This window comes from Pongo pygmaeus, chromosome 1, assembly GCF_028885625.2.
Source record: "Pongo pygmaeus isolate AG05252 chromosome 1, NHGRI_mPonPyg2-v2.0_pri, whole genome shotgun sequence".
NCBI lineage: Eukaryota > Metazoa > Chordata > Mammalia > Primates > Hominidae > Pongo > Pongo pygmaeus.
In genome coordinates, this window is record NC_072373.2 from 95300653 (window position 1) to 95320033 (window position 19381).

Sequence of the window (19381 nt, forward strand, 5' to 3'; positions counted from 1 at the left end):
CTGCCCGCGGTGCTGCCCTCCACCGAAGGCCTCAGCCAGAGCAATGGAATTAACATGAACGATGGCAGCCGAAACGGGTGCATGGTGGTGGGGGAGAGGGCCCCCGCCCCCTCCGAGAGAGACCGGGATCTGACCTAGGTGTGCAAAGGGGTGGGGGAGGGGTTCGCAAACCCTAGCACCTGTGTCGGTCTCTTGACCCCTAGCGCCCTCCCTCCTGCCCTCCCCCCACCCCGCCGTCTCCCCCACAACCCCCTAACCATGTTCACACACTGCCTCTCGCTGCCGCAGCCGGGCCGAGCTAATCAGCACAACATCCACCTATCGATCGCTGGCTCGGTGCCAGGCGGGCCGGCACCGTGCCAGTGGAGGCTGCGGGGCACCAGGGCGGGTAAAGTACAGCTGCAGGGGAAGGGGCGCCCCTTACCCAGGCACCACCCAGGATACCATTCAGAAAGAGGGCCCCACTTGGCCTTGTGGGGATCATAGCCTCGCCTACCAGAGGTGGAAGAGACAGTGTGGGCTGAGAGCAGAGGGGGCCCTCCCTCCTCAGCCCCACCTCCTCCTCCTCCTTATAAAAGCTAAGAACAAAGAGGCCGCTGGGGAAGGAGGCTTTGATCTGACCCCACCCTCCCAGTTCTAGGCCAGGCACCGCCCAGAGTGCCCTTGGGGAGGGGGAGGGATGACCAGCTCTCAGCGACCCAGGCATTCTGAAACCCAGATGCTATTAATACTACGCTTTGCTTTTGCTGGGCGTCCTGCTTGGTGCTACCAGGACTTGGGCAGGGCCCCAAGCGGATGGGCTGTCAGGAGCATCTGCCCCTCCTCAGCACAGGAAGCCGGCTGGGGAGGTGAGAGAGGGTGCCAAGCTCCACAGCTGCTGCTGGCACCCACCCCACATTGCCCAGAGGGGTGCCCACTGAGGCCTGGCATGGATGGTCTGAGCACAGCTGGCATGGAGGTCAGGCCAAGCTAAGCTGAGAGCACAGGCCACAGGGAGTCCTGCTATCAGGGAAGGGGCCTGAGGGCAGTAGATTGGGGAGGGCAACAAAAAGATGAGTGGTTTATTGAAGGTTTGGTCTAGATACTTATAAAAATACAAACTGGCATGAAATTCAACCTCATGAAGAGTCCGTCTTCATAGAAGACAAGTGAGTGACCCCCTGGGGAGGGCAAGGTGCTGCCCCAGGGAAAAGGCCCACAGGGCACAGATGGCAGGGCTTCTTCTTTGCCCTGGTCCAGCAATCCACCTGTCCCCAGGTCTTCAGCCTGGGCCCCCAGCTGGCTTGAGGATTTGATCGTACCAAATCCCAGTCCTCCTTGGGGATGGGCTGAGACCCTCAGAGCAGCCTGCAAAGCGCCTGTGTTTGTCTTGCCTCTGCTTCAGAGTGTCCAGGGCTGTCTACTGCTCTTCTTTAGCCTGTGATGAGGGGACAGGCTCCTGCAAGAGTCACCTCAGACCCTCTGATCTCCCCCATCAAAGCTCCATCTTGTCGGTCTGAATTGGTACCCCCAGTGCAGGCAGCAGGGATCCCTCCTCCTCCAGGGGATCTTGGGAGGACTCTGGCTCCTTGGGATGAGAGGAAAGGTCTGCTTGGCTCACAGAATTCGCAGAAGACGAAGAATCAGGAGCAGCAGTAATAGCAAGAGACAGAGGGGGCTGGGAGTGTCCCCCCCTCGCCACCCTGATGTGCCACTCTCTCCAGGGCTCCCAACAGGATGGGCTGACTCAGACTCTGTGAGGGGGAGGGGGTAGCACTGATCAGTCCTCCCACTTTACCAGCCTCCTTCCTCCCCTTCCCATTAGCAGTTCCCTCCTTTCCCATCCTCCAGGGCCTCCCAAACCAGCCACTCCCTTCCCATGATCTACGACCTCATCCTTTCTAAGCCCCAACTTCCAAGCCTCCCCAAAATTGCCAATAGAGACAACCAACTCAGCTAAGACCTTGAAGGGCCTTGCCCCTGGACACCCCGTTCTCTTGGCCCAGCTTAAAAAAGTGTACAGTATGTCGGGGGTGTGATGGCTCACGCCTGTAATCCTAGCACTTTGGAAGGCTGAGGCGAGTGGATCACTTGAGGCCAGGAGTTTGAGACCAGGCTGGCCAACATGGTGAAACCCTGTCTCTACTAAAAAAAAAAAAAAAAAAAAATCAGCTGGGTGGCGCACGCCTGTAGTCCTACCTACTCGGAAGACTGAGGCAGGAGAATTGCTTGCACCCTGGAGGGTGAGGTTGAAGTAAGCTGAGATCGCACCACTGTACTCCAGCCCTGGGCGACAGAGCGAGAGCGAGACTCTGTCTCAAAAAAAAAAGTGTGCTGTGAGGCCACACAAGACATGGTGGCTCATGCCTGTAATTCCAGTGCTTTGGGAGGCAGGAGGATCTCCTGAGGTCAGGAGTACAAGATCAGCCTGGGCAACACAGTGAGATCCCATCTCTACAAAAAATAAAAAATAATTTAGCCAGTTGTGAGTTGTGGTGGCACATGCCTGCAATCCCAGCTACTCAGGAAGCTGAGGCAGGAGAATCGCTTGAACTCAGGAGTTTAAGGCTGCAGTGAGGTATGATCGTGCCACTGCATTCCAGCCTGGGCAACACAGCAAGACCCTGTCTCTCAAAAAAAATGTTGGGGAGCTGGGGGCGGTGGCTCACGTCCGTAATCTCGGCACTTTGGGAGGCCGAGGTGGGCGGATCATGAGGTCAGGAGATCGAGACCATCCTGGCGAACACGGTGAAACCCCGTCTCTACTACAAATACAAAAAAAGTAGCCGGTCGTGGTGGCGGGTGCCTGTAGTCCCAGCTACTCGGGAGGCTGAGGCAGGAGAATGGCGTGAACCCGGGAGGCAGAGCTTGCAGTGAGCCAAGATCGCGCCACTGCACTCCAGCCTCGGCAACAGAGCGAGACTCCATCTAAAAACAAAACAAAACAAAACAGAAGTGGGGAGCGGATGGTGCAGTAGAAGCTCCCTCAAGGCTAAATGGGGAGAAGAGACCACGGCTTGAAGCTTCACCAGGACCCCTGGAGTCTGATCCTCCTAGATTCTTCTCACTCCTTCCCTCCTTCCCAAGGCCCCACATTAGCCAGTAGGGTCCATGCTCCCAACCCACTTACTCCTCTCCTTGCAGCAGACAGACACCTGGAGCCTCAAGCACTGGCCAGAACTCTCTGGAGTTGGCACCGCTGGGTAGTGGGAAAGTGGGAAGAAGAAGTTAGCACAAGGAGTCACCCCTTTGTATGCCTCAGACTGTTTCGGACCCTCCCAGCTTTTCTTCTCTCCAGGTCCCTGGAAAGCATTTCCTTACTTTGGGGCCACACCCATGTATCAGGCCCCGTCCAGTCCTCTCATCTCCCTGGCCCCCTTTCCTAGCTCCTACTTTCTCCTTTCTAGACATTTCCCTCCTCAGTCCTGAGTTCAGCCCATACCCCAACCCAATGTACATTAGAGACCCAGCCCCCTCCTCCTCCCAGGCCTCTCCTTCCCCCTCCCTACCCTTCTGGTACACAAGAGGTGTCCAGTGTGCCCTTGGCCACTCACAGATGTAGTAGTAAGTCTCTCCAGGTAAGAACTCAAAGCCGAGGGAGAAGGGTGTGAAGCGCTGAATCTTCTCTGAGAATTGGACATGGCCAAAGGGCAGGGAGCACACCCAGCGCTTGTAGGCCCGGGGGCCCTCTGCCTGGCAGGACTCATAGCCTGGCCAGTCCACCATGTATAAAGCAAACGTCTCGGGGCCCTCAGGGGGCCCTGGGCCTTCATAGTGGGGGCAGACAATGTCTAGGTAATCGTTAAGGCCCAGCTCCACCACGGCGTCTCCTCGAAGCAACCTGCAGGCATAACACACGGGTGGGCTGAGGAGCGGAGGGCACCACACCATGGCCATGGAGGCCAGAGACACCCCTTCTCAGAGGCCCCTGCCAGCCTCTCCTCCACTCATGTGCAACGGAGCAGCTCAGGAAGGCCTGAGGTTCCCAGACTGACAACTCTTGAGAGACAAAGAGAGTGCAAGAAATGGATGAGATGATCGATTCACAGGTTCCGAGAGGCTAAGACCTGCAGTGCCCATAACCACACAGCTTAGATGTGAGAAGGAGGGTCGCCACACCCTGTCTTACAGGCTGGAGCTGCCACACACCTCTCTAGCTCCAGTGCCCAACACTCAACGTGGTACAGCACCAGGCTTGATCAATGTCAGGTGGATGGATGCAGTGAAGAAGCTGGGCAGAGAGGCAGGAGGTACAGTTGCACACAGTGCAGCTGCAGACACAGAGGTGGAGACAGGGGTTGGGAAAGGTCTCCTCAAACACAGATATAAAGTGAGGAACACTGTCCTTTAGACTGACTTCAACCCAAGGGTGAAAAGAATGTCATGGTAAAAAAAAGAATGAGGGAGGCCAGGTGTGGTGGCTCACATCTGAATCCCAGCACTTTGGGAGGCCGAGGTGGGAGGATCGCTTGAGGCCAGGAGTTCAAGACCAGCCTGGGCAACATGGTGAGACTGTCTCTACCATAAATAAATAAATAAATAGGCTAGGCGCGGTGGCTCACGCTTGTAATCCCAGCACTTCGGGAGGCTGAGGCGGGCGGATCATGAGGTCAGGAGATCAAGACCATCCTGGCTAACATAGTGAAACCCTGTCTCTACTAAGAATATAAAAAGAAAATTAGCCGGGCGTGGTGGCGGGCACCTGTAGTCTCAGCTACTCGGGAGGTTGAGGCAGGAGAATGGCGTGAACCCGGGAGGCAGAGCTTGCAGTAAGCCGAGATTGCGCCACTGCACTCCAGCCTGGGAGACAGAGCAAGACTCCATCTCAAAATAAATAAATAAATAAATAAATAAATAAATAAAGGCCATGAGTGGTGGTGCACTCCTGTAGTCCCAGCTACTTGGGAGGCTGAGGCAGGAGGATCCTTAGAGTCCACGAGCTCCTGTAGTGAGCTATTATGCCACTCCACTACAGCCTGGGTGACAGAGCAAGACCCTGTCTCTAAATTCTAAAAATTAAAAAAAAAAAAAAAAAAGAATGAGGGAGTGGGTGCTAGGTGCCTTCCTTTTTTGGCCAGGAGGAGCAAGTGCCAGGCATGGGGGGAGTCCACATACTACCCAGTCTTCAGTCTTCTCGGGACTCCCTTCCCCACCTCTTGGGAGCTGCCTGGGGAAGCCAGCACAGGTGGGAAGGGCTGGAAGGGGCGGCTCCCCACAGTACCGAATGCTGCATGAACCACCCCCCATACCACAAACACAGCGAAGCGTGATTTAGGAAAAGCTTCCAATGAGTGGTCCAAGGACCACCTGTATCAGTTCTGATTAGAAATGAAGATTCCTGGGCTCAGCCAGCCCAGACTTACCAGAACGCAAGCTGAGCAAGGCCACGGTCTTGGTAAGTTTTGTTCTACCGCATCCCCCGTGCCTGGAAAAGTGCCCAGCACAAGACAGCGTTCAACAAATATTTGTGGATTGAATGAATGAGCCAGAAACCTTAAGATTGGGAGGTGAGAAACCTGAATTTTTAACAGGTCCTCCAAGTGATTCAGAAGCTTTTGTCTGTGACAGAGATATAGAATTCAGAGACCAAGGACAACAAAGGATCTTATCACTTGTTACTGGTATTGTGATGACCTGTCTTTACGCAGGCTCTCCTGTTTGCGCCTGTTCTCCAGAGAGTCTGTGGAATCCCAGAGGGCAGAGTCTTGATTTTCTCATCTATATAGTTAATCCCCTGCAACCCAGCACAGGGCCGGGCACACACAATATGTGTTTAATAAATAAATGTTAGTGAGTGAAGAAATGAATAGAGTCACAGATTGTCTCAAGTAGAAAATCAGAAAGAAAAACAGATGGGAAATAGGAGAGGCAGGGAGACTTGGGGAGGGGGATGGAAACAGTAAAATATACTGAGGTTCAAAGGCAGGCAGCTCAGGAGAGAGAAATAATAGTTTATATCTGTACAGCCTGAGCCTTTTTCACATACATGACCTCACTTACCCTGCCAGACTTCCCAGGGTACTAGGTATTATTAGCCCATTATACAGGTGAGATAAATGAGGTTAGGAAGGTCACGAGACTTGCCCAGAGGTGATTCGGCTAGAAGGGCAGGGCTGACACTGGAAAGAAACAGAAGGACGAATAAAGACAGAGATGAAAGCAGAGATAGTAAATGAGATCAGGAGACAGAGTGAGAGGCAGAGGTGAGACCTAGCAGGCAGGAGAGTAACCCACGCTCTTTCACAAGAGTAAAGCCCCCTCCCTCGCTCTCAAGTTGGTCAGCCACAGCTCCAGCCTGCGGGAGGCTGGGGATCGCCAGGAGAGCAGCGAGGGGGGCGGAGCCCGGAGTGCGGGCAAAGGCCCCCCCCCAGCTCCATGCTCCAAGATCCCCTAGACAACCCTTGGGGCTGGGGTCTTCTGCCTGCCCCCCAACACATGCGGGCTGTGGGGAGACCCAGGGCGCGCCTCGCCCCTCGCCCCTCCCCCGCCGGCTCAAACAAAGGAGCCCCGGCGCGCGGCCAGGCTCAGGCGGCGCCGCGCAAAGAGCGGGTGGCGGGCGCGCGCAAAGCCCGGGAGCGCGCAGACTTGGCTAGGCGCTCGCCCGGTTCGGCCCGGCTACCTGGGGTTACTGGAGTTCCAGTAGACTACGTGGCGGAGGCTGGAGCCCCCGCGCAGAGGGGAGCCGAGGAACGCGGCCCAGAGGACAGTCCGCAGCAGGGGCAGCAGCCGCATCGCCCCCGAGGTCCGATTTGGTCTGGCCTGGCAGGACCCGGCCCGCTTCACAGTCGAGGCGAGAAAGGTACAAAGTGAAGAGGGAAGTTGCGGAAAGGGGAGTGGGGTACGGAGATTCACTGACCCCGCCCCTGGATAACTTTCCACCAATGGGAGCGCATCTCCTCCTCTCCCCCCCCAGCGCCAACTCCAGTTAACCCTCTGTGCACCGCAGCGCGCGCCAGGTTCGCCAAAGCTTCCACTGAAGCTGCACCGCACTGCGAGGGGGCGGGAAGGAAGGACGTATTCCAACAGCAGTATTTTTAGGGAGGTCATCCCTTTCGTGTCTGCTTTAGTGCAGGGTAGACTGCCTTATTAGAAGTTTGGAAGATTTTAAATAAGGGTACATAACCTTAGCCCAGATAGGGGAAAGTGAGGCGCGGGCGAGGATCCATGAAGCCTGTCCAACCACCTTCATGCACTGCCCCGTTTTCTTTGCACATCTAGGGACAGTGCAAGCGGAAGGGACAACACAGCTTCTGGGACCACCTTCCCTAAAGAGCCTTAGGTGGCGCGCTAGATGCTTACTTTGGGATTGGCGTCTGTCCCTTGCCGCTCCACACCTTCGTTGCGGGCTGGGGGCCCACGCGGCCCCAGTCCCTAAGACGAAGTAATGAGGTGGTTGCGGCCTGTACAAAGCACCTTTGTTCCCGATCCCTTAGGTGGCGGCGGCGGAGGGGGAGGAGGCAGGTGCACGGCCTTGGGATCGTGGGAGCAGCCGCCGCCCCGCTCCACCCTGGCTCCTAGGCTCTGAGAACATCAGCCAGATCCACTTTTCCCAACCAATGGTCAGAGTGGGGACGGCAGGTCCAACAGCTTGACAGATTGCGCCGAAAGCCACCCCAGTCTGGGCAGAGGGAAGCCGCGAGCATCCCGGGTACACAAGCCGACCCTTTCTGGTACCCCCGCCCCACACAGCCCGCCCTCGTCTGAGGCGGCAGCGTCTCCTGGCGGCCAGACCTGGAACCGCAGCAGGAGCGACCCGGGTTCTAGAAGCAGGCAAACTCTGCGGAACGCTCCCAAGATGTCACGTTTATTGCAGCTGAGCAGAGACAGGCTGTGCGGACCTTCCTCAACCCTGTCCAACCCCCAGCCCCTCCCCAAGCCCCGGCTGCAACTACGCCGGCAGGTCCGCAGAGTGCTGCTTGACAGCGCGTGGCGGTGCCCGGAGCCTTAAGACACCGCATACAGTCTCTGGCGCCTTCAGTCATGGTAGGGGACTCCAGAGGGCACGCCCGCCTCTTGAAGCCCTAAGTCCGGCTTGGAGGCAGCGGAACGTCCAGAGATGTCAGAGGTAGAGCGAGGACACTGTCGGAGGCGGTGGCGCTGGTCTGGATTGCGGGAAGCCAAGAAAAAAGGGTCAGAGGCCCCCTTCCCCCAGGTCACTTGCCCCGCCCACCCATCCCCAGGGCTCCTCCTACCTGGAGGGTACCACTAGGGGTGGGATTCCAGCTCCTGGGCCGGGCAGGTCACCCGATGGGCACCGGCCCTGGGGGTCGGCAGGCAGTGGCTTCCTTGGGGGTGGGGGCTTGGCTGGCCCCTGAGACTGAGGGAGAGAAGGCAGGAGGCCGGCTTAGGTGTGGGGGGGTGTCATGTTGCCCACCCCCAACGCACTGGTGCTGGGGAACACCAGCTTGGGGGCAGCACCAGCGGTCACCCTTGTCTGCAAACAAACCTGTCACCATTAAAGGCACCACCGGGATATGTGCCCTCATGCACTGAGGGGGCATCTCGCCACGGCCACCACCGTCATGGCTACCAGCACCACAGCCCTAGGTGGGGGGAGAGGCCGTGCCCTTCTCCCCCCACCGTTACCTTCGGGCTTCTCACCACCGGGTCAGCGGGCAGAGGGCGGGTAGGGGGATTGGGTCGGTCAGCCAGCTCAGCCTGAACAGAGAGAGTGGCAGTGGCTGTGAGAGCATAACCAGGGGCTGTGGACATGCATCGAGATTCCCCAGAGGGGTTCAAGTCAACATGCAAAGTCAGCCAGGGGGCAGGAGAGAATGAGGGCATGCGCAGAGGGCTTGGAGGCATGCCTGCTGATGTCTCAGGGGAGGAAGGTGTAGGTCAACCGCGGAGTCCCTGGCCGACTGCAGTCCCGCCATTGACCACCAGATGGTGGTAGAAACCAAGGCAGGAGGCTCACCCTTTGCTGCTTCTGGGGCTCAGAGTGTCTGAAAGCTGAGGGGCACCCCATCACCTAATGAAGAGCACCACTGGCAGGGAGCAGGGATGAGAACTGCAGTTGGGTACCAAGCCTCCCACCTGCCTTGGCTCAGGGCGGGCCCTGGCCCAGATTTACCTGGAGTCTCTTGGACACAGGGTCAGGCGGCAGCGGCCTGGAAGGGGGGGCCGGGAAGCTGAGAGCACTAGCCTGCTGAGGGGGCAGGAGGGGCAGATAGGCACAGAGGGGGAACAGGAAGCAGAGAGACAGAGTGGGCAGAGAAGGGTCAGTGCCCAGGGAGGGCCAGCAGGGGCCCAGGGCAGTGGGTGCTGTGCATGCAGTTACGCAGGTGCATGCAGATGGGGAGCGAGTGGGGAGGAGGTGTGCACACACTCCCATCATCCAAGCAGAGGGCTCAGGGCGGGGATGCTCACCAGCCCTTCTGACATGGTGACCTGGGCCCACGGAAGGCCATTCTGAGCACCACTGCCCTTGTGCCCTCCTGGGGTCACTGCTGGGGGCATGGATAGACCCACCTCTCAAAGCCACCTCTTGGCCAGCGGATGGAGCCCAGCAGCTCCTGCTCCAGCTGGCTGCCCTCCCCACTCTTCTGGACTCAGCTTCTCTGCCTGTAGCCAGGGGAGGGGAGGGCAGGGCTGGCCCTGACTCCTTCGACTGACTCTTGGGCAGTGCTAGCCTTTCTCTGAGTCTGGAGCCTTTAATGCGCACCCCCCAGGGCCCAAGCTGGATGCCCGGCCAAGGTGGAGTCCCCTTCCTCTGGCATCCGGGACTCACCTTAGTGCCTCGCGCCAGCAGGGCCCTCTGCGGAGGTCCTGGCCGTTCAGGGGGACCTGATTGGGCTGCCCTATGCATGAGGAAAGGCAAGAAGGGAGAGGGCCCAGCCTCAGACCCTGTTTTCTACCTTATGCCATCCTTGAGTGGGGTTAACCCTTTGCAGGCACTTATGTGTGGTTTAGGTAAAATTGTGGTAGGGCTGGGGTGGGGGGCAGTATTTATTAGCTTGAGGGAAGACCCTACTTATCCAGCACAGGGGCTCCTGGGGAGAAATGGCCCTAGCACTCCAGCCACCCCACAGGGTCACAGCTGTGAGGTAAAAAGCTGTGGGCACATATAGGGAAGGGAGGTGTGGGGTATGGCAGTCAGCAACTTTAAGGTCCAAGGGGCCTGGGGCTCAGAACCAGGTGGCAGGGGCTGCAGAGGTGAGGCAGCCTTCAGCACTGTCCCCAGTTGAAGGAAGTGGTAGCAGGGAGGTGATGCTTATACCTGTACTGGCAGGTGGGTCCCTTGAGCTGGCAGAGTCGCTGGTGCAGGCGGGCACGGTACCAGTAGCTGGCACCAAGCATCACCAAGACCAATAACACCAGGAGGCTGAGGAGCAGCCCTGTGGTCAGGGAGCTGGTTGCTGTGGGCGGAAGTCAGGTTTACGGGAGGACAAGGCTAAGAACTCTGGATCCATGAAGGCGCAGGGGGCAGGGAGTGAAGTCAAGTGATCAGGGAGAGTGAAAGGGTCAAGGGGCACAGACTCAGGGAACCAGCAGCAAAGGGGGGTCAGAAAGAGAGGGCTGAGGGGGAAAGATAAAGCATGAGACGCTTTGCCCTCCCAGCTGCCCCTGTCCCCCACCCCCATGCTACCTTTGAGCTGAGTGGTGCAGTCAGGGGGTGCCCAGCCCTCCTCACAGTAGCAGTGCCTGTTGCTGTCACAGACCTAGGAGGTACAAGGCAAGCAATGAGGAGCTCTGCACTCTGGAACTATTTCCTTGTCTCTAGCTTTTCAAGATCTCAGATTTCTACAACTGGGGGTGCTGGGTATGTGTGTAGAGAGAGCCCGGAGGGAGGGTCTTTATCCATACCACAGCAAATTAGATCAAACTAATACTTACTGAGCACCTTCTGTGTGCTGGGCACTGTGGTACATGCTTTCTTTCTTTGTGTTTGTTTTGTTTTGTTTTATTTTATTTTATTTTAGACAGCAAGTAAGATGGAGTCTCACTCTGTTGCCCAGGCTGGAGTGCAGTGGTGCAATTATGGCTCACTGCAGCCCCGAACTCCTGGACTCAAGCAATCCTCCTGCCTCAGCCTGCCAAGTAGCTGGGAGCATAGGTGTGCACCAGCAGGCCTGAATAATTTTTAAATTTTTCCTTGATAGAAATGGGGTCTCACTATGTTGACCAGGCTGGTTTTGAACTCCTGGCCTCAAGTGATCCTCCTGCCTTGGCCTCCCAAAGTACTGTGATTTGGCTGGGTGCAGTGGCTTACCCCTATAATCCCAGCACTTTGGGAGGCTGAGGCGGGCGGATCACTTGAGGTCAGAAGTTCGAGACTAGTCTGGCCAACATAGTGAAACCTATCTCTACTGAAAATACAAAAATTAGCTGGGCATGGTGGTGGGTGCCTGTAATCCCAGCTAGTAGGGAGGCTGAGACATGAGAAATGTTTGAGCCTGGGAGGCAGAGGTTGCAGTGAGCGGAGATCACGCCAGTGCACTCCAGCCTAGGCAACAGAGCGAGACTCTGTCTCAAAACAAAACAAACAAAAAAACTGTGATTATAGGCATGAGCCACTGCGCCCAGCCTGTGCTAGATGCTTTCATACTCATCTCATGTACCCTGGATGGGGATACTATTATTATAGCCATTTGATAGGTGGGGAAACTGAGCTCAGCAAAGTTAGTAACCTGCCCGAGATCACACAACTAGGAAGTAGTAGAGCAAGGATTAAAACCCAGATATGTCTATTTCCAAAGCCCAGCATCCTTTTCCTCTTGAGGCTCTCTGCTCCCCTTCCACTTCCCCCATCCCAGCTCACCCCATGTCCATGGCATTTGCTTCGACATTCCTGTGCCCCCAGGAGATCCACACGCTGGCATCGATGGTCTATACACACCTGACCCAGGGAGAGAAGAGCCTGGATCAGATTCCCACAAAGCTTTAATGGGACTGGGAGGCCAATAAGGTTGAGGCCACACCCTGCGTTTACAGATGGGGAAACCAAGGCATAGTGAGTTGATAGGACTTTGCTCCATCTGAAGTAAGAAACTGACTTCCCTTGGAGTCCCTGCCTTTGACATTGGTGAATGGTGAAGTCTGGGCTCTGTTCACTGTGGTCCAAATGTCCCTTCTCACACCTGGTCTTGCCCACCCAGGCGGCTCACCAGGCCAGGGCCACAGGCTGTGCCAGGCAGAGTCAGGAGGGGCTGGGCCACATCACTGCCCAGGTCCAGGTGCACCCAGCTGCAGTTCAGCTCAGTCCCATTCACATCTATTGTCTCCCAGAGTAGATCCCGGATGGAGCCCAGCAGAGGCTGGGTCCTACCTGTCTGGCACTGGAGCTGCCCACAAATGGCATCTCTGGGGGGAGGGGGAAGGGCACACAGAGTTAGTAGGAGCAGGGCCAAGGCTCTCAGAAACCCAAAGGAGGAGCCAGGTTTCCTCACTTACCTAGGGGTGCAGGACACATAACTGCCACTGGGGTTGCGCCCACAGCTTCCAAAAGCATTTCCCCGAGTATTAGCTGTCTGGAGGCAAAGTGGCGCAGCGGGCTGGGCTCCAGGTCCCCAAAGTGACTGGCACTGCTGGGCATAGGAGGCACAACGCCCGTGCATGCACACAGCTTGCCCGCCAGCGCAGGGCTCACCATCCCCTAGGCTGACATCAGGGGGACACTGGGAGCTGTCTCCTGGGCAGAATTCAGGCAAGTCACAATCCCCTCTGGTAGGACGACACTGCCAGCCAGACGGGCGCAGCTGTGGAGGGTGGATGAGCATCAGTGTGGGCACTGAGCAAATCCAGCTGGGGGTCAGAATGACCCTTTCCATTTTGGCCCCGGCAGGTGAGCTCTAGGTGGGCAGTCTAGTCTCTACCCACCTGGCAATTTTGACAACAGGGTCCATCAGATGCACACTGTGCACCTGGCCTCAGCTGGCAGGTCGAGGAATCACAGCAGGGATCGACGCAGTCCTGTGGGCAGGAGCACGGGGGCCGGGCATCAGAGCAGGTGGGGCCTGTGAGCCTCCCTCCAATCCCTCCTCCTCCCACAGGCCAAGATCAGAAGCTACACAGCAAGCGAGGGCTAGAGCCCAACAACCCATGTGCTGTCCCCACAGACAGGGCAAGTAGGAGAGGGGTGGGAAGTCCCTTCAGAACCCAGGAGGAGCTCAGGAGGCTGGGAGAGGGCTAATGAGCCAGGGTGAAGGCACAGAAATGAGTAGGGCGAGGCTTTGGGAAAGGGGCTCACATTCGGGAAGCCACAGTCACACTGCTCGCCCGGCTCCACAAACGTATTTCCGCAGAAAGCCGCCATAGGGGGTAGGCTAGGCAGCCGTTCAAAGAGGCAGCTGCCCATTCCATCCAGGAGGGCTTTCTCCAGGGCCCGTCGGCTGCAGTTGCTGAAGTTCAGGCCTGGTAGGAAGCTGGGGAGGGTGGCAAGGAAGGTTGGGGCTGGGGGCCTCTCCCTGCCCCCTGCCCCACATCCTCTCTCCATCCTGCAGCTACTTACTCTGTGGAGGCCTCCATGATGCAGGTCTTGGCTGGGGCTGGACCTGGACAGGGGCAGCTATTCCCAGGCAAATCATGGTCCAGGCCCAGGCTGTGGCCCAACTCATGGGCTATGGAGGAGGCGACTCCCAGGATGCTGGTGGAGTGGTCCTGTCATTGGGGAGGGGTACCGCAGGTCCAGTCCCAGCCTGCCTCCACCACAATGCCCAGACCACCCTCTCTGCACCTGTTCCCTCCATATCTGACCTCACGGGCACTCAGCAGGCACTGCTTCCCTCCTGAATTGCTTCTGAAGTAGGAGAACCCAGGCCTGGATGGCAGAAACCTGGGTTCTAGCTCAGCTCTGTCCCCCTCCCTCACTGGAGGGAGATCACCTCTGTTCTTTGGGCCTTAGCTGCCTCCTACCCTCCTCTAAGAAATGGGAAGACTGCACAGGGGATGACTGTGTACACTGTGACTAGCTGGCCACAAGCGAGGGCTCCCTGATAGCAAAGGCCGCATCATGCATCTCCACCCTCTATACCCATAGCTTCGGGGTTGGGCAACTTTACAGGGGGGTTTCAGTGAATAAATGCCACCGCACTTGGGAGGAACTGAATTGGGAATGAGGAGGAGACCTGGAAATAACTCACCATGTTCACACCTCCTGAGAAGTCAGGAGAACAGATGGAGTTCTGAATGGCCATGCCCACCGTAGGCCCAGAAAATGAAGTACCACTGTGGGACAGAGAGGCTAAAATTCAGGGCCAGAAGCCACAGTGGCCAGAGCTCCAGGGGCTGAGGTAGGGTGCTGAAGGGGTGTGAATTTGGCCAGGACAGGACTGGCCTCTCTGGCTGAGTCCAGGGCCCTTACGTCACCAGCTGGGCACTGTCGTGGGGCAATCGAGGCAGCAAATGTGCCCTGCGCCAGTGGAGGAAGTTTTCGAGGGTGACAGCTGGGTTTGGGCTGATCTCCACCAGGTCACGCTGGGTCCAGGCCTCCAGGCCCACTAGTGCCACTCGTACATTCAGGGGCCGGAAGAACTGAAAGACAGCTGGGGCTCAGAAGAGGGGTTGTCATGGTCAGGGGCCTGGGGTGGGGGCTGCCCTGTCCAGCACTCACTGTGTCCAGCAAGAGGGCCACTTCCAATGTGCGGTTTAGCAGGTGCTGGAAGTCCCGGTATTTCTGGACCTGTAGGCCAAGAGAGGTGACACGAAAGGCGGCGGGGCAGTGCAGGGGGAGGAGCATGTGCAGGGGCCAGCAGGCTCACCTCCGAGTGATCAGCCACAATCACCAACTCCACAGTCTTGGTCTCTGTTACCACATCCCGCCTCCACTATGGACAAGAAGAATTATCAAGCAAACCTGCCGCTCGCAGCCAGCAGCTGTGCAGGGCTGACCAAGAGGCAGCCACTCCTACTCTGTGGGTCAAATAGGAGGGTGAAGAGCCCATTTTACAGATGAGCCACTGAAGGCCAGAGGGCCCAGGAACTTGCCAAGGAGGACCAGGAAGTAGATAATGAAGGTTGGAGTAGACCCCTGCTTTTCTGGCTCCAAACTCAGTGGTTTTTTTCAAATTTTTAAAAAACAGTAATTTAGCTGGGCGCAGTGGCTCACGCCTGTAATCCCAGCACTTTGGGAGGCTGAGGTGGGTGGATCACGAGGTCAGGAGATGGAGACCATCCTGGATAACACGGTGAAACACTGTCTGTACTAAAAAATACAAAAAATTAGCTAAGTGTAGTGGCGGGTGCCTGTAGTCCCAGCTACTCGGGAGGCTGAGGCAAGAGAATGGCATGAACCCGGGAGACGGAGCTTGCAGTGAGCCAAGATCGCACCACTGCACTCCAGCCTGGGAGACAGAGCAAGACTCTGTCTCAAATAATAATAATAATAATAATAATAATAATTTTTAAAAATCCCAATAACAACTCTTGTCACTTACCATAGGCCTGGCATAGTTTTAAGCACTTTACATCTATATGGACTCATTTAATCTTCCCAGCAACTCTGTGCAGCAAGTAGTTTTATTATCTTCATTTTACAAATTAGGAAATTGGGTTTATATTGCTTTATCATTGGTAACTACGTATTATCTATAACCAAGTGAGAGCTCTCTGCAAATGGGATCATAGGACAGATGAAGAGTTTGAGCCAAATACAACTAATAAATGGATAGGCCATTTATTAGTTGTAGGGCCTTGGGCAAACCACCTAATCTGTCTCAGCTAGATTTTATTTTATTTTATTTTTATTTTATTTTTTGAGACGAAGTCTCACTCTGTCACCCAGGCTGGTGTGTAGTGGCTCGATCTCGGCCCACTGAAACCTCTGCCTCCTGGGCTCAAGCGATTCTTCCACTTCAGCCTCCTGAGTGGCTGGATCTACGCGTGCACACCACCATGCCTGGATACTTTTTGTAAGGTTTCGTCATTTTAAAATAGAGCTATTGATAGCACCTACCTCCTAGGTATAGGAGGAGTACACGAGCTAATGTTCACAAAGTGCCCAGCATGTGGAAAGTGCTCCATTCGCAGGAGCTGTTGTTACTGTGAACGCATAGCTCCGAGTGTCTGGGGATCAGCCTTCAAGACAACCAAAGCCCACCCCCCTGCCATTCATCCTCACCCGGCGAATGTGGCGCTGTCCCAGGGGGTGCTCTGGTGGAGTCTGAGTGTATACAGATTCCTGCCAGCTCAGGGCACAGGTGTGGCCTGGCAGGTGGAGATCTTGGATTCGCGAAATAATGGGAGGACCCTGAAGGTCCCCAGGCCCCTGCTCCAGGGTATAGCTTCTCTCTGGGGTCAGGACCACCAAGCCTCTAAGAAAAAAGAAAGGAAGTCAGAGAACATTTCAGCTCCATGCCTGGGTCTCCTTACTTTCTCTACTGTCATCAAATCCGCCCAGTATACCTGAGCCCAGAGCAGGTGCAGACGGACACCCAGGAGCCTGCATATCCCTGCACTCTTCCCTGGTAGCAGCAGTTCTCCTGCAGCACAGGAACAACATTAGTGCTGTCTCAGAGAGCAGACCAGGACTGGAACCGAGGAGTCTAGCTTGACGGTAAAAATATGCAGTGTCCTCTCACCTTCCAGTCACCCCCTCCCTCTTTCCCCTAAGCCAAAAATGGCACAAGAGGGCCTGACTCACCAGAGTGTGTCCCTCACTGACCACCCGAGTGCCATCGGGCTGGTACCACACCAGGGTTGGGCGGCCTGGGACCAACTCTCTGTGGAGTGAAGAAAAAGAAGGCAGTGCTTAAAGCCACTTCCCAGGTTGTGCATTGACAAGCAGAGGCTTGAAGGTGGTGGTGGGGCTGGGGACCAGGCAACCCCCGCAGCCAACTTTTCCACTCCTGACCCCGGGGCAGCAAAGTATACTGGTTGGGCCACTGACTCTGTTAGTTTATTTGAATTCCAATCTGGTTTTCACCACATACTAGCTGTGTGACCTGGGGCAAGTTATTTAATCTCTCTGTGCCTTGACTTCCTCATGTATAAAATGAGGACAATAATACATGATAGTATATCCCTTATAGGGCTGTTATGAGGATTAAATGAGCACAAGCACTTAGTACCTGGCACATAATAAATGCTATACAAGTTGTTGGCCATGTGGTCACTGTTATTGCCACCATCACTATTACCTATTCTGTAGCAGCTCCAGGATATGACTGTCACCGTCCAGCTCCAACTTGATCCTCAGGGGCTCAGGCAGACTGGTCTGTGGGCACCAGAGGGCAGGTCACCTCCCTAGACCTGCCCACAACTCCCAGCCTCTCTAACCAGAAAACCTCAGGCCCACAGAAGAGCACCAGCGATTAGATCACTGGTGGGGGGATCCCAGGGGAGGGGCCAGGAAACCCTGCCTGGCCTGGAGCATTGTTCTGGGGGGTTGTGTGCGGAGGTCAAGGAAGGTATCTGAGCCGCCCCTTCTCGGTTTCCTGCCCAGAGAGGAAGCACTGTGTAGGACCAAGCACAAGCCCCAGCCCTTCCTCTGACTCAGCTTTAGAATGGGGTTGGGGGGGGGGTTGGTTTGGTAAGGTCCTGACTCTTTCCAAATCCCCCCCTGAGAAAACCGACAACATGAGATGAAGAAAGCAAGTTTGGCTTCACAATTTCCCCAGTGGAGATGGATAGGTTGGGTGGGGCTGAGGCAGACAGATGTGTGTGCAGAGAGAGAGGGAGATAAGTGAAGCCAGGTGCTGGGGTGTGGTGGGAGAGGCAGCTGGGCCTGGGATAGACCCACTACAGCGAGCTCTACCCACCAGCTCCTCAGCCAAGCTTTGGCCTTGAGACACCTGACTATGCCGGGGCTTGTGTGGATTCGTTTATTTATTAGAGGGGAGTGGGAGCTCACCTGAAGCACCTTTTTGAGGTCCTGAAGGACCTGGGGCTCCAAGGGCTCCCTCGGGGCCTTCTCTGACTCTGCCTGCTGCTCCTCGGTGCCACCTGCAGGTCCCAGGACACCCCAAGACAGTACTGAGGGAATCGACAGCAGGGCTGGGGGTGGCAGGTGCCCTCAGATCCACCAGCTCCCAGCCCATCAAGGCCCTTAGGTACCTGAGGGGCTTCCACATTGCATGCTGAGACTTAAAGGAGAATACTGGAAGGAGGGGGTGTCTCTCTAATTTATGGCTTTCCACCCACCAACCCATTCACAAGTCCCCAAGAAAGACTTTCGGCTTGCTCAGCCTGTGGCCCTCCTTGTCCCCTTCCGGCCAATCCCAGGTTCTCACAGGGACCCTCCCCTGTTCCCACTCCCTCCCAATCACTCTCCCCCCCTTCAGGAACGCCCCCTCTCGAGACTGAGCTAAGCCTTGTGGCCGGGTGCCCGCTCACCCTCCCCTTCGCTTACATCGGAGATGCCAGGAACGCCCATTTCTGGGTGAGCAGTGCAAACACCCCCACCTCCCTAAACACCCTCATGCCCAGTCAGGCACACCCGCTGCCTACAGCCTCTGCTTCCTCCTCGAGCACCCCCCACCCCCCCAACACACAATGGCCCTCTCTCCTCCGGACACTCCACCCGCGTCTGCCCTCACGGTCCCGGCCCAAGACAGCAGCGGGAAGTGAAAGTTCCAAGGAGGATTTGGTGTCCCAGCCTCTTTCCTGGCCAATTCTCCCTTCTCCTGTCTCATCTCGGGCCCCTCCCGCTCGGCCAGGCACTGGTGGCAACAGCACCAGGGTGAGGAGTGCCTGGCGGCTCCAGGAATAGAGGCTAGAGAGAATCCTCTTCACTAAACCCTACAAGCCATGCCCGCTCAGCGCCCTGGCACGGGGTGGAACGGTTAGCTAGGCCCCAGAGCAGCGAAGATGCCAGTCCTGGGGAGCAGCGACCCTCTCATCACGATCTTGAAGTGGCGCTGGACAGGCCGCTCGGTACCTGGTACCTGAGCCTGAAAGTGTCCGCAGGGACCGCGCAGCGGATGACCAGGCAGGGAGCAGGGGGCGCCGGCATCCCCCCTCCTTCTCTCTTCACCCCATCGCCAAGTCACCGGGCCCTAGGCCCAGGACAGCGGACTAGGGCGGGCCGCGCTCTGGCTGGGCTCTCCCAGGGTCTCCGTCCGGCCCCATTACCCTAATGCCTTCCGACTTTCCTGCACCTCCCTCCCAGTCCGCCCCCCGACCCTCTCCAGGCCGAGGACTCACCCATATTTGGGAGCGGCCAGGAAGGCAGAGGGCTGCCCGCGCCCAGGAGCCCCAGGGCCCAGAGCAGCGCCAGCCGCATGGCAGCGGCGCCCCGGGCCGGGCGAGGGCAGCAAGTGCGGAACAGCGCGCGGAGGAGCGGCCGGCGGCCAGGTCGCCTCGAAGCACCCAGCAGCGCCGCGCAGCCACCAGGCCCCGCCCCGGCCCGCCCCCTCCCACCCGGCCCCAAGCCAAGCTCCGCCCCCGGCAAGGCCCGCCCCGCTGCGCGCCGGGTGCCTCGGGAGCTTGGACCCCGCCCACTACTCCCGCGTTGCCCAGCGCTACC

The 19381-nt window shown here is 57.0% G+C and overlaps 2 protein-coding genes across 24 annotated transcripts; both read right to left on the minus strand.

The window, feature by feature from the left end:
• Positions 1–1032: 1032 nt before the first annotated feature.
• EFNA4 (ephrin A4) lies at positions 1033–6842 on the minus strand. Of its 5 annotated transcripts, XM_063650695.1 has the most exons (5): positions 6599–6712; positions 5343–5404; positions 3534–3820; positions 3110–3178; positions 1033–1567 (listed from the first exon to the last, which is right to left on the minus strand). In XM_063650695.1, exons 3-5 carry the CDS (start codon positions 3703–3705, stop codon positions 1413–1415), a joined length of 396 nt encoding a protein of 131 aa, XP_063506765.1. In that variant the 5' UTR covers positions 3706–3820; positions 5343–5404; positions 6599–6712; the 3' UTR covers positions 1033–1412. The 5 variants fall into 5 exon arrangements, with proteins under 5 accessions (XP_063506765.1, XP_054316059.1, XP_054316050.1 ...); XM_054460084.2 differs by lacking the exon at positions 5343–5404 and having other exon boundaries at positions 1033–1733; positions 6599–6842; XM_054460075.2 differs by lacking the exon at positions 5343–5404 and having other exon boundaries at positions 6599–6813.
• Positions 6843–7761: 919 nt separating this feature from the next.
• Positions 7762–19279, minus strand: ADAM15 (ADAM metallopeptidase domain 15). 19 transcript variants are annotated; one of them, XM_054459746.2, is made up of 23 exons: positions 19060–19277; positions 17768–17859; positions 17055–17131; positions 16559–16637; positions 16321–16397; positions 16037–16229; positions 14679–14744; positions 14531–14599; positions 14282–14451; positions 14061–14145; positions 13430–13578; positions 13169–13343; positions 12799–12891; positions 12373–12677; positions 12087–12282; positions 11741–11818; positions 10568–10640; positions 10199–10337; positions 9710–9779; positions 9053–9127; positions 8566–8637; positions 8172–8296; positions 7762–8081 (listed from the first exon to the last, which is right to left on the minus strand). In XM_054459746.2, exons 1-23 carry the CDS (start codon positions 19136–19138, stop codon positions 8039–8041), a joined length of 2580 nt encoding a protein of 859 aa, XP_054315721.1. In that variant the 5' UTR covers positions 19139–19277; the 3' UTR covers positions 7762–8038. The 19 variants fall into 19 exon arrangements, 17 of the variants coding, with proteins under 17 accessions (XP_054315721.1, XP_054315731.1, XP_054315713.1 ...); XM_054459756.2 differs by having other exon boundaries at positions 9053–9124; positions 19060–19248; XM_054459738.2 differs by having other exon boundaries at positions 9053–9124; positions 17768–17910; positions 19060–19247.
• Between the last annotated feature and the right edge of the window lie 102 nt (positions 19280–19381).